The sequence below is a fragment of the Epinephelus fuscoguttatus genome, linkage group LG8 (assembly GCF_011397635.1).
Source record: "Epinephelus fuscoguttatus linkage group LG8, E.fuscoguttatus.final_Chr_v1".
Classification (NCBI taxonomy): Eukaryota; Metazoa; Chordata; class Actinopteri; order Perciformes; family Serranidae; genus Epinephelus; species Epinephelus fuscoguttatus.
The window spans coordinates 14,306,520-14,323,840 of record NC_064759.1 but is presented as its reverse complement, the minus strand read 5'-3'; the positions used below and the strand labels follow the sequence as shown (position 1 = coordinate 14,323,840).

Below are 17,321 nucleotides of genomic sequence, written 5' to 3'. Positions count from 1 at the left end.
AGGACATTGCTCTGATGATAACACACAACCACGACGTGCGTATTTTATTACGCTTGTCCGAAACTCATGCTTAGTTTATCAAATCTTCAAAAGGGTAAAAAGCAAAGGAAAACAGCTTTTAGCCCCGACAAATATGCCACTGAAGTGACACTCCCAAACCACCGCACAACCCTGCAACTAATCACTGCAACACCTGATTGAGTGTGACTGCAGCCTAAGGCAAAGTCACACCATCATCCCTTCTGTTAAACTACATGATACAAACAAACAGAAGATCATCACATGAACAAACCTGGAAGATTTCAAATCCAGCGATGTCCAGGATGCCGATGAAGGAGGCTCCCTGTCTCTGCCTGCGGTCCAGAGCTCTGTTGATCCTGTGGACCAGCCATCTGAACAGACGCTCATACGTGGCCTTTGCTAGGGCCTCCACAGCAAAGTCAGCCTGGAGGAAGGAGGACACACTTAGATACACTCCACAGGAACAAATGTCTCCTTATCTGTATGAACACGACGTCTATGCACATAAATCTTACCTGTTCTTTCGTCTGGGCCTTCTGCACATACTCCCGACCCACTTTGATTCTGGGAGTGAGGATGGCCCGAGTGAACTCGAGCACGTTGATGCCCAGCAGATGGCACAGTTTCTGAGCAGCTGTGTTATCAGGCATCGAGGCCTGGTCCTGGTTCTTCTCCTTCATGAAGGAAATGTTCCCAAACTGGAGCACAGCGGAGATAACCTTAAGCATGGCTGAGGAGAGGTGAGACAGGGAGAGGGCAGGTGATTTATAGCGGGATCAAATATGCACACAGTAAACTACTTTCTCCATAATCTCCTCTCTTACATATCGACTCCTCTGGGGTGAAGCCCATTATAGCCATGGAGTCCATGGTCTGGGTGAAGTTCTCTGAATCGCTCTGACCAGGAACAGGGATGGAGCCTCCACTCAGGAAGCGGTACTCATCAGCACTTCCTAAGAGCAGCTCCTCTGGGGAGGGGGAAAAAAAGGTGCGACAGAAAGATAGATTTAAGTAAAAAAAGACATGTATTACTACAGGACATAGACACATTTTCACCAAAATACAAAATGTTCTCTGTATGTACAGTATGTTCTCTGTCAACTACAGTCCTTTGGCTCACCTTTCGTCTCCTCTGATGTTCCACACAACAACTGGTAAAAGATGTGGAACGTCCTCTCATCTTTGGCCTGACGGGTGGCCCGGGACTTTTCAAGGAGGTCTGAATTTATAAAGTCATGGATATTTACAGCTGAAAATAGTTTTATTATACTTAAGTCCTAGTTTGCTTTCAGTGATTTATCTTTTAAATCAGAGTATGGATGTAATATTAGATAATGCCACTGGTCAAGGCTGTTGCAGCTGCAGAGGTATAACAAGTCTTTTTGCCCAATTATGTTGTAAATCAGACAGCTTACTTAAGGCGAGATAGTGTATCAATCTTTTAAAAACTTTGAAGACATGTAAAAGGATACAGGTCTCAATGTTGGCACCAACAATGTACCCCGCCACATCAAAATTAATGCGGATGAATTTACCCTGAAGAAGAAGAACAAGTGGTTTAATGCATCATTTCAACAGTAAATTATCAAGTTAATGATACAGAGATAGATTCAGGAGGTTTATAAACACTATCTGTTTGTATGATGCATCTTGTCTGCTCTTACAAATCTGGAGGAGTTATCGTTCTTGACAGTCTTTGCGTTGCCGAAGGCCTCCAGTATGGGGTTGGCCTGCAGCAGCTGTCTCTCCAGCTCGCCCTGAGACACACAGGAGACGTCACATCAGATTCACAGCACAACAAAGACAACAGCCTCAACAAAAGACTTGTTCCATGGGGCCTATCTACTAAAATACACCATCTACTGCTGCTCTCTTAAGAGCAACTACTGATCTGTTATGTAAAACAAAAAAAGCATGACTCATTGTTGAAGAGCAGTGACACAAAATGGTGCATTTTAGGGTCCAAAATAGCATCTGCAAACACACACCATCCCCAAACCCAGGAACAAATGGTTCTCAACGTCAGTAAGAGTAATGGGCCCTCATTAGTTTAGCGATCAATAATAAGGGCATCAATCATGTTTCACATTTAATTCATTAAAATTTAATCTCCTGCATTATTAAAAGGCGATCTCTAGAAACTAACTAACAAGAGTCAGTTGAGAACCACTGTTGTAGAGAAATGAGGGCAGAGGGAGGCTGCAGCTGTAGATGCTAACAAGCTACATATTGGCTGATTCTAGCTAGCTGCAATGCATTACTTAATGCTGTCGCATTGCCAGTGCAGCAGCTGTTGATGCAGAATCAGCAGCAGCAGCGGCAGCCAGTGATGGGGAGTTACTGCGGCTACAGGAGGTGGTTACACTGTTAAAACTGTCGAGGAATGCCAGCCAGCCAACACCAAGGGCAGATACAGAGACACACACAGAGCAGGAGGTCAACACTTTTATAGTGTACACTGCACACATTAACAAAACCACATACCCGTGTGTGTACACTTGCTACATACTCACATAGACGACTGCAACAACACAGTCACACCCACTTTCACACCTGAATCTGCACTCATTCAACTGACACGCTTATTGTACAGTTTCTGCTCTACAGGTATGTAAAAGCTGTGGTGTGTAAAAGTCACTGGGAATGGGAAGCAAACCATCAGCCCACCGGGTGTAATCAGAAGAATAGAAAAAGCCACCAGGTTTCATTCAGATAAAAGTATAAGAAGACATGATTCTCTTTATGTATGAAGAGAATCATATCAGCTCTGGTAAAAATTGTGCATGGAAAGTTTAAACCAACCAAACCCCCAGTGATTAAACCCAAAGTTATCTAAATACTTTGATACTCACATATTGCATACTCTGCAAATTGTCGGGGAAAAATGAAGTTATAGGGGGGAAGAGAATATGGAAATGAGGATGGGATAAACAAACAAATGAAAAAAAGACAAATAAGACAACAATAACAACTACAACAACAACAAATAACGAAATACAAACGAGCAAAATTAAACATACTGTACAAGGCCTGACTGTTATGAGGAGCCACATCAGTGCTGACAGTTAAAGGTTTAAGGTTACTGTGCTGGTTAGTTAGAATCTTTGTGGAGTTCATTAAGCAGGAAATAGGACAGGACAAAAGCACAGGACAGGACGGGACAGCAGGATAAAGTGAACTCACCCTGTTCCCCAAAGTACTGCCTCTTGTTAAGGACCGAGAGCCGTCCATCTGAACATGCAGGAAAGACAGAGGGACGATGCAGAAAGAAGAGAATGAAGGGAAGAGGTGCAGGAAGGAAGGAAGGTAAGGAAAGTATCTGAGAAAATGTAGAAGAAGAAGACTGACTGACAGAGAAAACACACTCCATGGTGAGGTTAGATAAAATCAGTACCGACAGCAAAACCTGTGATGTCTTACAATCATAAACATCAGTCAGTATGAATAAATGAATACATGAAGAGAAAAGTGATGTGAAACAGGTTGAAGAGAGCAGCAACTTTAAACTGCAATAAAGGTGAGTCATAGCAGGTTAAAGGAATAGTTCATCATTTTGGGGAAATATGCTTATTCACTTTCTTTCTGAGAGTTAGAGGAGATGATTGATACCACACTCTTGTCTGTGTGTTAAGTACAGCATTGGAGACAGGCTGCTGTTAGCTGAGCTTAGCATAGAGACTAGAAGCAGGGAAACAGCTCGTCTGGCTTTGTCTAAAGGTCAGCAACATTAATCAACACAATACATCCTCACTGTGACGAAAAGAGAAGTCACTAAGAAATAGTTATAGTACGAAACTGCCCACTGAACTCTAAACTGTCATTCTTACGTTTTTGTTGACCTTAAATCAATATCATGATTAATTGAACATTTTACCTCGATTACAACTAATGGACGATTTTTTTGTTTGTTTGTTTTTTGCCCTCATAGTTTACTGACAAGGCTTCTACTGTAAATATGCTCAAATTTTTTCTAAGTGCTGTGTGAAATGCAAGAAAGGTAAGAGTAGCTTTAATTAATCACAGAAATAATAACGTGTTAAAGAAATTAACGCTGACTAATGGCGTTCCATGGTGCCCTTTGACCTGGTGCGTCATTGAAGGCCTCATTATGGCTTTGTCACATGACGCTGCTTGGCCCCGTGAATGAAACATTTACATTTAAAAAATGCCGGACTGAACCATTGATAGGAGCACCGTTCTCTGGAATTTCTGCAGTAAGGAATTTTCATACCATCGTAGAACTTCAAGCCTGAAATATCACCTCAACACAAAGTACTTAGCAGTGAACCCAGAAGTCCGAGCTAGCACAGCCGCTGATGCTAACGCTAGCACCCAGTCTGGTCCAGCCACACTCGACCAGGCATTCAGATGCAAATTGGGTAAGTCTACCTATGACCGACGAACTATGGACTGCAGACCAGTTTGGGTGGTAGAGGACAGAGGGACAATTGTGTCAAAAATCCTGCAGCTTTACTACGACACATCCACCAAAATTCATTTGAATTGAATTTAAAATATTTTAAACATTGATGTATGCGATTAAGTTAGATTAATCAATCAGTGAGCATATATTTTTTAATCGCTGGCGACACGTTTTTCTGTTGTGTGACAAACCCAGACTTTAAACAAACAAGACACAATGTGTTAATTAGTGAGCTTTATGGGCGTTGGCAAATATTTCTTTCTTATTAACTTATTTACAGAGACAGGCTTCTCGTTTTCCTCTGCTGTATGCTAAGCTAGGAGAATCGCCTCCTGATTCCAGATCTGAGCTTAATGTACCACACAGATGAGACGACTGTTACCACTCGTGCTTAACTCTCAGATAGAAGGTGAATAACCATACTCCTCAAAACTATTTCTTTATATAAACAGCGGTTAGTAACATTTCACAGCTTTCTGCCCAGATTCCAGGCATTTTGGTTAAAAAAAAGTCTTGGCAACACATCAAAAACAAAGATGAACTATAGAGACAGAGAGGAACAGCATGACCAATTTAGCATGCAGTCAACTATGAGACACTTTTAAAAACACTGTTCTATGAATAGATGATTTAATGTTAGCTTCCTACAGCCTCATCCTTCTACATATTTCTTTTCCTTATCTTTAATCTGTTTCCCTCAACGCTCCATCACCCCCTCTACACCTTCTCCATCTTTCCTGTTGTTCCTGTCCTTGTTTTTCAAGCTGCTCTTCTTTTATCTAACATCTGTGATGTCTCTGCTGCAACATACCTGTACAGGTTCCTTGTTCCTACCCAGAGTGCCACCTTTGTGAGAGGAGGCAACGTGAGCCAAATACTGGATGACTTTCTTAGTGTTCTCTGTTTTGCCAGCTCCAGACTCGCCTCTGGAACACACACACAAACTCAGGTAAGGAACAGACATGTACACATGAAATACCATCCCCTTCACAAAACAGTTCATCTTCAACACATGTGGTCTGAATTATGAATGGTACACAGAAGCATTTTAAAGAGAGAGAACACACAGGAACAAGTGGCCAAACACTCATTCATCACACCAATAAATACAGAGACCATGCAGTGCATTCAAAGCCACAGGTCTAAACAGAAAGCAGGTGCGGAGGATACAGGCTGTGTCAGTGTTGTTGCTTTTGGAGAAGAAAGAAGGAGAATGGAGTAAAAATAGCAGCTGTAAAAGATCTAAAAGAAGCAGACGCCTTGTCCCAAATACACTGATTCAAGATGAACCTAAAGTGGGATCCTTGACAATGACAGGAAGAGTCTGGCAGGAAGACATGATGACAGGGAGACGGATGGCAGGCCCTCGAGCAAGCAGGTAAGTAGACAAACAGCTACAAACAAGACAGGAGGATGCATTCACATCACAGGCCTGGCTTTTTGCTAAGATGGGATTTTTCTGTCCTGATTTTTTAACTTAGACTGAAAATTTGCATTGAAATCAATCTCACATATATGCAATATGGTTAAAGGAATACTTCACCCCTCATATGAACATTTGTATATCACAAACTTTTGGGTTTACTTGACCTTATACTTCATTCTGCTTAACTTAGACCTGTTGTCCTCGTTTGTGGACACTTTTTTGTGCCATCTAGTAGCAGTAAGAGCACAACACACTAACCCATGTAAAAACAAGATGGCAGCCATCTCTGCAAAGTCAGTCTGCAGCTGATCCTTACACAAAACTGGACAAAACCTGATAAAATTTTATGGTTGAATCTTGCTTATTTATGATTAATAATGTTTGCAGTTTGATGTTGCAACAGATTTGACCAATTTTAGCAACAATAACAAGCTAGGTTAATCAGAAAGAACTCGTTTGAAGACAATGGGACTTTATTGTCATCTCATTTGGGGATGTTGGGACATAATTATCGTTGACAATATTTAGTTTCTTATACTCATTGGGCCCCACTGATGTCAAATCGCTAGAAGAACTTAAAATCCATACCAAACAAAAGTTCACATCTCAGGAGAATATTACAAACTTTGTGGCATGTGAGAAAAATGTGCCTTCATGTTGACCGAAGAATCCAAAAACACCAAAAATCTATTATCTATGCTCTCTTCAAAGCCAGACTCCATTTACAAAAACAGTATTTTTACCTCACTGAACACAGGAGCCACTGGTTTGCATTTGCCTCGAGCAGTTAGTTAGTTTGTGTTATTGTGTGATTTGGGTGTTTTAAAGGGTAGTTTGGACTCCCCATAGTCACACAATAACATTAACAAACTACCGATCAAGGCAGTGGAAGACCAGCAGCTCCTGTGTTCAGCAAGGTAAAATTACTTATTTTATCAATGGAGTCTGGCTTGAATAGAGCATAGATAAGTTTCACTGTTAGTTCAGTTCCCCATCAGAAAATGCTGTCTGTTTGGGGAGCACTGAGCATACGACTGGATAAATGAGACTTGGATTACACTGCATGAATTGTGTAAGAGTTTGTAAACAAATGTTTTTATATGGTTTTGTTGTTGCTAAATGTGGACCCCTATGACTTCAATTCATCATTCTCCATTTTTAGAATCTCTGTTGACCAGAAAGCATGCAAGAAAAACAAGAATGTTTCCGCTAATTTGACGTAACATGGGGCGAGTAATTGAAAGGGTCTCATTGGTGGGGTGAAGTATTCCTTTAAGAGAGCCAATAAGTGGTAAAAGACAGAACTGTAGATGTATAATTAGAGCTGATAAGATGGATAAGAATAGAAGAGCAGTAGCTGAATACATTAAACTGCATACATATGCACAGATAAAGACATATGAACGCACACTAGACACACACACACACACACACACACACACACACACACACACACACACGCACATGCTCCAACAGAGGCAGACAGTCTCAATGTGACCCCTACAGAGACTTTCCTCACGGCAAAGTACAAAGCATTCACAGACAGACACACTGGGCTACTCACGTGCAGAGGATTGACTGATCTTCTCTGTCTGTGAGAGAGAAAATAATATAAGGCAAAGTGGGTGACATACAGTACAGATTGATATATAGATATATAGGCACATGAGTGTTAAACATGTGGTTTAATATGCAGCTGACAAGAACACAGAGTCAACATCCCGTAGCTATAAGGATCACGGCTATTTGAAAGTCTACGCATGTTGACATATGATTCCTTTTAATAACACACTGTAAGGTGCTGTATAGGACTGAGGAGGTTATAATGCCAGTTGCTGGCTCATGTTACATAAAACCTCCACCCCCACTAACCAGGCATGACGTGCCCTGGAAGCCTCCATAAGGACTCACACCTCAAGTTTTGATGATGATGATGATGATACATATAATATATAATGATATATGTGTGTACAGATAAATCTGAGTATGCTCAGATACTGAGTGTGTCAGTCACTCATTAGCACTGAAGAGAGAAACAGGTCACCAGCTGAACTGGTCTCTCCAGGCTGCTAAACCACACGACACTGTAAATCCATGGGTGGACATTGTTTCCAACATCACAGAGTATTATTTAAGATTCCCACACATTCAGTCTGGAAGAATTCATACTGGTCCTACAGGTTCAAGCACTGTGGTAACACACCTACAACCTCCCCCGAGGGAGGGGTGGGAGGTGGCACATACAGACACAGAGCTGTCCCGTCGTGTTATCTCTGGAAGACACCCTGAGGCGGAGACATTACTCAATCGGCCTTTAACTGCTTTTTAAATGATTGCTGGGAATTCTCTCTCATGAGCTAGACATGACAGGTAGGGCCTGAAAAAAATGTCTGTCACGCATCGCTGTCACGAGTATAATATGTGGTTACTATCATCACCACAACAAATACACAATATCACTGTTCGTTACAGGGAGTGCCACGCCTGGAAATCTCTGTTTCGAAAAATACTGTCTTGCCTATTTGTTTTCACTTATAGGGCTTTTGATAACAGCCACGAGTCAAGAATACACCACACCTTCAAATAGCGCTCACAGTGTGTGGCTCAGCGATCAAAGATCACAGACGGGATTCAGCACCACATTCCAGCCCAGCTGAGCTGATAGCAGATGTGTGGGTTAGCTACAGTGTCAGAGTTATTCACAGGGGTCAGAGGTCATAGATAGTTGTGTTGAGTACCTTGTAGCATGCTGCGATAGGCAGCCTCTGATATGGCGTAAATGTGTGGGGGCATCTCGTGGCGTTTTTTGCCCCGGTACATCTCCACAATGGACTCTGTGTAGATGGGCAGGTTCTTGTAAGGGTTCACCACCACACAGAACAGCCCTGAATATGTCTGGAAAAACACACAGAACAGAGACATTTACATTCATCCTCACTAGGATATCATTTCAGTCAGAATGAATCGGCATCATTTTGCTTATTGACCTTCTGTTTTTGACAGAACACTCTCTGCACATGCTCAGTCACTGAGGTGGTTTGTGCTTGATTCAAGGAGACTGTCAATAATTGTGGGTGGCTTGACTTCTCCTGTTTGAGAACTGCAGGAGTGGCATATTCTTATTGAACTCTGGTTTCAGCAGAAAGTACAGCAGTAAAACAAAAGTGGTTTTAAATGCTAATGCAGCTTTGTCAATTACGTGATTCAATATATTATGCAGGTCAGCACCACTCTACCTAATTACATATTGTGACACAGGTAAACACGTCTCTGAACATTCAGGAAAATGTAAAATAAACTAATTTCAGTCAAGCAAACAAACAGCCGTCCATTTCCAGGCTGCATACATACATAACACCAACCACATTAAAAACACACATGATCACAGCAAACAATGGTCTGTAATTAGCCACTCTAAAAATGTAGAAACAGACTCCTGCACCATGAATGTGCAGATTTTTGTAGGATTATAAATGTATTCATTCATAAAGAAACATTTTATCTCATGTAGATACAGCAGGTGATTACATCTCTACACAGTGTCCATCCACACCCTGACATTACTGTTCTCATAATGCATTCCAAGTTATGATGATGCATAAAGCACAGCATCTTGTCATATTGTAACACGACTCTCAAAGCTATTCCAACAATCTATCTCTGTTCCTCTCATCATCATCCCCCATCATTCATCCCATCAATAGGCAGCTCAACTATATTTAATCACCTATATATTATTCTACTTCACTATAAGCTCTCTGGGTACGTCAGTTATCATTTGCTTATGACTTCCATTCCTAAGTATCTGACTCATCTCTCCTTTGCTCTCTGGAGAAACTGGAGATGCCTCCCACTGCCAGCGTACACTCACATGCACAACTTTGTAAGCTGACTCCTCACCTCTCTAACCGCCTCGTATCAGTTACACAGGAGATGCCAGAGGAGCCAACACATACATGTCCACAACAAGACTGAATATGCATGTAGGTGAACATGTGTATTGGTGTGAGAACTGTGTCCATGTTCACCTTCTCATGTGCTCATTGTTTTGTGCACTCACATAGATCAAGCCAGAATAGTATCTCTCCCTCAGGTTGTGCAGCACCGAGGCTTCGTTGAGGCAGGTGAGGTCGGCCATGTCCTCCACTTTGCTGAAGCGTGGGGGGTTCATGCGCTGCACCTCCTCCCTGGACAGAGTCACCTTCCTCTGGCTGTCCGTCAGCTCAACCTCCACCTCATCGCCGCGCTCCTCTCGGATACTGGCCGACTGGGGGTAGAAGAGGAGAGCGGTTTAACAAAGACAGTATGGGAGAGTTTCTGTTTATGTGAGAATCAATTAGAAGAGACTTTAAACATCTTTACTGTAGGCAGGTAAAACACAACAGTGAGCATCATGTCGACGTCAAAATTTTATTATCAGGTGCCAAAGAGCCGTCCACACATCCCCCAGTGTGTTGACTTATTTATTTTTTCACTGTTTACTTATCTTCTCTTAATAAGTAATGCATTTAAGAGTTTTCTTGTCATTATATCAATCCCAGAATAATCAATAAATAAAACTTAATCTCTTGATGAGGTTAATGAGAATTTAATAATTTCTTGCATTTAGAAGATGTTGTCTGCGGGTATCACTTTAACAATTTAGGACTCTTTTAAGACCTTATTAATGTCACTTTAAATGAAATTTAAGACCAAACTTGTGATGGAAATACACATCAAAAGTAAACACACTAATGTCAATAAACGAGCAGTAAGGTAAAATGACACTGACAATACTCTTGCCCCTCAGTCTGCACAGAATAAATAAACTAATAAGCAGGCCAGCTAGCAAGGCCTTAGTTTAACAATGTAGACTCATCAATTCAATTTTCAATTTTATTTATAAAGCCCAGTATCACAAATAACAATTTGCCTCTGAGAGCTTTACAGCATACGACATCCCTCTGTCCTCTGGACCCTCACAGCAGATAAGAAAAAACTCCTTGTGTGATTCATTTTCCACAACTGCTTATCCTGTTGGAGGTCGCAGGGGTGCTGGATCTCATCCCAGCTGACACTGACAGAGGCGGGGTACACCCTGGGCAGGTCGCCAGGGCTGACACATAGAGACAGACAACCATTCACGCTCACATTCACACCTACAGACAATTTAGAGTCACCAATTAACCTGACTGCATACATATCTCTGAATTGTGGCAGGAAACCAGAAAACCCGGAGAACCCCCTTCTAAATGCATAGAGGGGCATGTGCACATACAGGTATTGTGTCAAAGTCTGTGTCCCTGTCAAATAGTGTCTACAGTACAGTATTAGAAAATGATATTTCCCATAGCGGTAACACTGGAAATTCTCACGGTGATGTGACTAAAATACATGTAAGAAACATCAAATCTGAATTCAAGACAATGCTTTTAAGGCCTTTAATTGGTGAATGTATATTTAAAACATTTTAAGACTTTTTAAAGGACCAATGGCCACTATGTTTGGGAGCCTCAGATTCTCACAGAGGTCTTAAATCTTGGATGTTGCATCTCAATTTGATGCACCAGCGAGACAGAGCTTTCCTTACAGTTATTGCCTTTAATGATAATAACTGATTAAGAACAAAATAGATTTAAGCGGGAGGCAGTGTTACCAGTCTCAAGTGAATTTCAAGATTCTGAAAATGTTAATTCATTCTGCACCAAAAAGAGCAGAAGCTAACAGCCACCTTAAAAGGTATAACATCAATTAAAAACGTTACGTAGCGATCAAAAATCAACATCAATTTATAGCCTACAATTTGTAGGTACTGGGCTATAACATTAAAAAAAACCCCACACATCTAGTCCTTTAACTCTACAGTAACGCAGCTGGCCTACATACAACATGAAGCAAACATTGAGAATATGTGTGAAAATGTTTGACAGAATCTCTGACACAGGGAGCTTCAGAGTATGAGTGGTCACTGTATTCGACAGCGGACAAGAATAGATGGTGACAGAGGAGAGAGAAACTCTCTTGTCATGCTGTCCGCCTTGTGTTTTGCTGAACAGGAAATGGTGAACTCTGGGTCTGACCAGGTCACGTTACACTTTATTCTCTCTGCTACTTGACATGCACGGCACACAAAATATGTCCCCATTTGTGTTTGTGTGTGCGTGGGTGCATATTAGTCACAGATTGAAATAATACATGCTGAGAATATGAAACTGGAAGAGAGGGTGCGTGTCCCTCTGTGTGTTGCACTGCATGAGTGTGTATATTTGGTATGTGTGTGCGTGTTTGTCCTACAGTGCCATTCTCAGATCATGAGTGTAAAATGAAGTCAGTGTCTCTACAACGGCCTCTTTAACATTAGGAGGCTGAAGGAGAGTATTGTTCTATTCATAGAGCTCTCTGTGAAACCAGTCCAGCAGAGAGAGGGAGACGCAGAGATAGGACATCAAAATTCATATGTCACATCCAATGAAAACTTGTAATGTGCATTACACAAGTACCGAGGGAAAGTGGAACAAATTATTATTATGACAGGGGCCTTGTGATAGCCATTAGGCCTAAATGTGTTAGAGAGCATCACAAGGCATATCAAAGAATCTAATAGGACGAAGGAAAGCTTTGGAAATGGGGATAGAAACCTCATAAAATATGGTAACACTTACATACAAAGATGCATACACACCCTGTGCTGCTTTGCCTCGCCTGTTTGACACACCTTCTTTTGAAGGCACACACTTGGAGCTAATTATTTACAAGAGCATTAATGCTTAGACAGTGGGGAAACAGAAAAAACAAGCCCTAAAATTCAACTTGTTTAATTTCTTTATATTCAGTATGATTTTAATTAGATGTTCGTGCTTGTTGGAGCCAACAACAGCCTTACCTCGAAGCCATGCTTCTCTGACGGCACCCACACCAGCCTCTTAGCCGCCCAGTCGGCCTGGCTAGCGGCGGAGAACATCGAGTTGGCAGTGGGAGACCCCGGCGCCGCACCCGATGACAGAAAGCGGGTGACATCATTGACGCCGCCCCCTGTTGGCTTTGACATGGTTCTACTGGCACTGGGTGAGGAAAGAACAGGAGACCAAAAAAAAAAAAAGATTAACAATAAAAAGTGTGTGGAAACTTTTTTTCTTCACACGACTACTGTCTTGTGGGAGGCTTAAAAGTGGAGCGCTGAGGATGTGAAGGACTGTCGGACAGTGACACTGATGTGATTCTGTGTCAAGACACACGCATCCTCCATGTGCACCCACCACACATAAAAGGAAGAGCAGTAGTAGCTACGCACGCGAGTAGCATGGCAGGCCACATCCAGCTGAGATTGGGTCAGGGATGGCCTAATTGAAAGACAGCAAATGAAGGAGAAGAAGGGAGGACGAATGACAGACAGAGAGCTCGTGGGTGGAGGGAAGGAGGGTGGAGGAAGAGCGAGATACATCAATCGACTGAGTAAACTGACATGACAGTGAGAGGGGGAGGGATGGCGAGGAAGAGCGAAGAAGGGTGGGACAGCAGTGAGGAGAGAGGATGGAAATGAACTGAATCTATTGTTAACTGAAAGAAAACGAAGCTTCCTTCTACTACGGGCCACTCAGAGGAGATAAAACTCCATTGAACCCCCCGCTGAGAGCTAGTAGACACAGTGGACCCAGCATCCTGTGAAAGACGAGGTGACAGTAGCTAGAAGTGGGTGCTACTCTGAAACATAAAGGCAACCTCCAGTTAGAGTGACTGTAGCGCTACAACAGGAGGTGTCTAGATTTGCTCTGACAACTGCGAAATAATGTTGAGCAGGGATTTCGTGAGAGAAGTTTTCTCAGTGGAGGAGAACTTGTGACTCTATCACTTTCCATCTCGGCTAGTAGGAGTGTTTCAGATGGGCCAGTTGCTACCAAGACCAGGATGGCCCATAAAGACCATTAAATGTACAGTGCAAGATATGTTGGCGTTGAAACAACTAGTTGACCAACAGAAAATGAAATAGTAACTATTTTGTCAATCAATAATGATTTAAGTCTGGAAAAATGCAAAAGATTCAGTGTTTCAAGCTTCTCAAGCACGATTTTTTCCCCGGTTCAGTTCAAACGACTTTATAGGTCTCAAAAGGGCAATTCATTTGCAGCATTACCCTGCACATACAACATTCATAAACTCAAAAGACTCGCAGGTGAATCAGTTATACGTCTGGGACAAGTCAACATCAGCTGCATAGATCGACACCAAGCCACAAAGAGCAAACAAAATAAATGAATAAGAGATTAAGAATGTGCAACAGCCATTCTAAATGTCTATCTACACACATACATATAAATTGGACCAAAATAATTCACATAATTCACTGAAAATGGCTCCTGTCGGCATTTAGCAACCCAGTAACATAGGAGATGTAAGACTTTTTGGTTTTGAACTCATTGTCGAATAAAAGACAACATTTTTTAAGACAGTAGTCTCAAGTGACGTGGTCTCTTGGGCATTTGTTGCTTTTTTCTGACTTTCAAAAGACCAAACAATTAATCGATGAAATAAATCAGTTGTGTTATTAGTTGCAGCCATATTGTATGTTAGCAAAAGGCCATTGATATTCATGCAGCTCACAGTCTAACTGACAGACTAATTACATAGCAACTACATTTAAAAAAGATGATTGATTCCAAAATCTGGTGTTTTCCTCTTGAAAACAGACAGACCGCAGTCTTGGATTATTCATATTACAGCCAATGACTCATGTGCTACAGCATCTTGACATACTGGAAATACATTTGTTACAGATAGGTTCAAGTGAATCTATGGAAGCTGCTGACCTGAATTGCATGTGGCAGCCAAGACAGACATACCACTTAGGAATGAAACCCTGCAAGCAGTCCAACTTGAACTCTGCATTATGCAACAATTGCTGATGGATTAATTTGCTGTTTGACCTAATAAGGAATTAGCTAGCAAAGTGTTGATGGTAAAATAAAGTGTAACAGCTCATTCCTCCATTACGCCTAACTTTAAACGTGATAATGATCTGACATAAGGTCATCTTAAGTAAGCACACCGCATGAGGCACAATTGATGTCGTCGTTGATCAGACAGGTAGGCTATTGTGCCGGCGTGTTAACTGTTAGGCGTCTCCATGCCTCCGCAGGTATGTCATCTGGCTTGATTTCTGCTATGCACCTCAGACTCAGTTCTTTCCGCTCTGTCTGTTCATGACAGAGCTTGGTCCTCAACCCTGCCTTATCCATACCTGTTACTCCAATACGACACTGGGTGTGGAGTAAACACGATGACAAAAGAGCTGCCACCACCCAGCCACTCAGTATGGGAAATATGTGATCCCTCAGTGGCATTAAACAGCTATGTATCTCTTCTTAAAGGCCGGTGTTACTCTAAATTTTTTTATTGTCATTACTTTACGACTTCTCTACCCCACCTGTGGAACTCAGCCCCGAGCCCATTTGCTCCCACTGAAAGCATTTATCTTTAGAAACTGATCCCAAAAATGTGGTTTAGTGGCTATTGATTTACTACAACAGCAGGGCAACATAGTTTTTAGCAAACATCACTGAAACGGAAATAAATAGAATATTTGTTCAGGGCTATTTTCACACATTCATTTCATACTGTAGTGAGTAGTTTGCTCACCATGAGGAGCTATGTGGGTTAGACACATGCTGCCTTGTGCGTCGATGTGGCTGACTGATGCGTTTTTAATTGTTTTAGGACAACAACTATATATCAGGCTCATCATCGTCATCATCAATTCATAGTTGGTTTTGATCTCTTTATAGATCTTGTTAACAATAAGATAAATAAAGATAACACCAGCCATTTAGTCTTTAAATATGAATTTCCTACAAGCTTTACAGAAATCTAGGGCTGCAACTAGATTATTGTCATTGTCAATTATTCTGATGATTATTTTCTCAATTCAGTGATTAGTCTGGTCTAAAAAATGTTAGAAAATGGTCGTGTTTGCCCAACACCCAAAGATATTCAGTTTACTGACACTGAAGATGCTAAAATAAGAGATATTTTAAATATTTTTCCTTAAAGAAATCCCTCAAACCGACTGATAGATTATCAGATTTGTTGGCGATTAATTTAACAGTTCACAACTAAATGATTAATTGATCACTCGTGGCAAAACTACCTCTATTAGGTTCACACTTCCAAGATGTCATTGTCATCATAAACCATGTATTATGACCAACTCTCTGTCCTTTAAGCATCTCAGCCCCATTCCCACATCTGCTTTGTGGTGACAGAAGACGACTTGCCAGCACAATAGCTGCAGTATAGGATGCTGCTGGATCCCATCGATGCCAATGATTTCCCTAAAGCAAAGTCTTCCTACACGCACACACACAGACCTCACAGGTTGTCGCAGTACAGCCTGGACTGACCAGCAAACTCGTCCTGCAGCAGCTGGAGTTGCCAAAACTGCTCTCCTCCATAGCAACACTAGGCAGCAGCCCACAGACAATACCTTAAGAGTCTGAACTGAGGTCATTCACTGCGGGAGGTCTTGTGATGTGTGTGCCTTTATCTGTGTGTGTGTGTGTGTGTGTGTGTGTGTGTGTGTGTGTAATTAATGTGTGGGAGCCTGCGCGTGATTGTGCGTGTGTTAAACGGGTGGGGGAGCAGGAGACGCCTTTTTTCTTCAGCTTTGCATCGGTGATGATATTGTGTCATCTGCGCACTTCAGCGGACAGTGAGGAGTGGTGACATTATTAAGCCACTGGCTGTGGTGATAATTACACTGCTGCAGCAGAACAGTACAGCACAGTACAGCTGCGGCGTGACCCCTATAAATTACCTGCATTTTTTTTTAGGTCTGTAGCTCCGGCACAGAAATTGACTGAGGCAACCACACCTTGAACATAAGACATGAACAATCACATGGGCCCCAGCCTCTAATTGACTGTGTGAACCGCCTGCATGTGGCTGACACATAACCAAGCCCCTTTCCACTGAGAATTACAGCTGGTATTCTTATTAAATGACACAAAGATCACTGTAGGACGATGCCTTATAATTATATAGGTCGAAATCCCTTCTAATATGTCCATTAGGTAGACACAGTTTTCCTTGGCCAGACCTCAGGTCATCTCGATGTAAGCCTCTCTTCGAAGATAAAGATCAAAGCAGTATAAACGCCTCTCGTCCCACCAACGTTTCATTTTTAGCCGTTATGCCACCGCATTTAGACCAACCTAGCGAGGTTAGCCAGCTCCACTGAAATATGATACGTTCAGGATATTACTCTGGCTATTTACGAGTTGGATTAGGGTAAAGGCAATTAAATCTCTCACCTTCAGGTTCCGCTCTGAGTCGTGGATAAGGCTGTGGTGCGAGGAGAACCGGGGTGAGGCTGTTTGTTGGGTATTTTCCTGCCTGATAGGTGTGTAGCCTACCGCATATGCGGCTTTTATCATTGCACCGCTCTCTCAGTGGAGCCGCACTCACACTTCTCGATGAGAA

The 17,321-nt window shown here is 42.0% G+C and overlaps 1 protein-coding gene across 3 annotated transcripts in view; it reads right to left on the bottom strand.

Annotated features, from left to right (window-relative positions):
- The window catches only part of myh14 (myosin, heavy chain 14, non-muscle), a 41,098-nt gene extending 23,777 nt beyond the window's left edge, over positions 1-17,321 (bottom strand). For all 3 annotated transcript variants that reach the window (XM_049582706.1, XM_049582707.1, XM_049582708.1), the window contains exons 1-13: positions 17,153-17,321; positions 12,733-12,910; positions 9,931-10,137; positions 8,609-8,765; positions 7,435-7,462; positions 5,256-5,370; positions 3,205-3,252; positions 1,686-1,778; positions 1,494-1,557; positions 1,142-1,240; positions 846-989; positions 537-751; positions 293-445 (exon numbers count right to left, since the gene is read on the bottom strand). In XM_049582706.1, the coding sequence (XP_049438663.1) occupies positions 293-445; positions 537-751; positions 846-989; positions 1,142-1,240; positions 1,494-1,557; positions 1,686-1,778; positions 3,205-3,252; positions 5,256-5,370; positions 7,435-7,462; positions 8,609-8,765; positions 9,931-10,137; positions 12,733-12,897 (1,488 nt within the window). In that variant the 5' untranslated portion in view covers positions 12,898-12,910; positions 17,153-17,321. The remainder of the gene's footprint in view (positions 1-292; positions 446-536; positions 752-845; positions 990-1,141; positions 1,241-1,493; positions 1,558-1,685; positions 1,779-3,204; positions 3,253-5,255; positions 5,371-7,434; positions 7,463-8,608; positions 8,766-9,930; positions 10,138-12,732; positions 12,911-17,152) is intronic.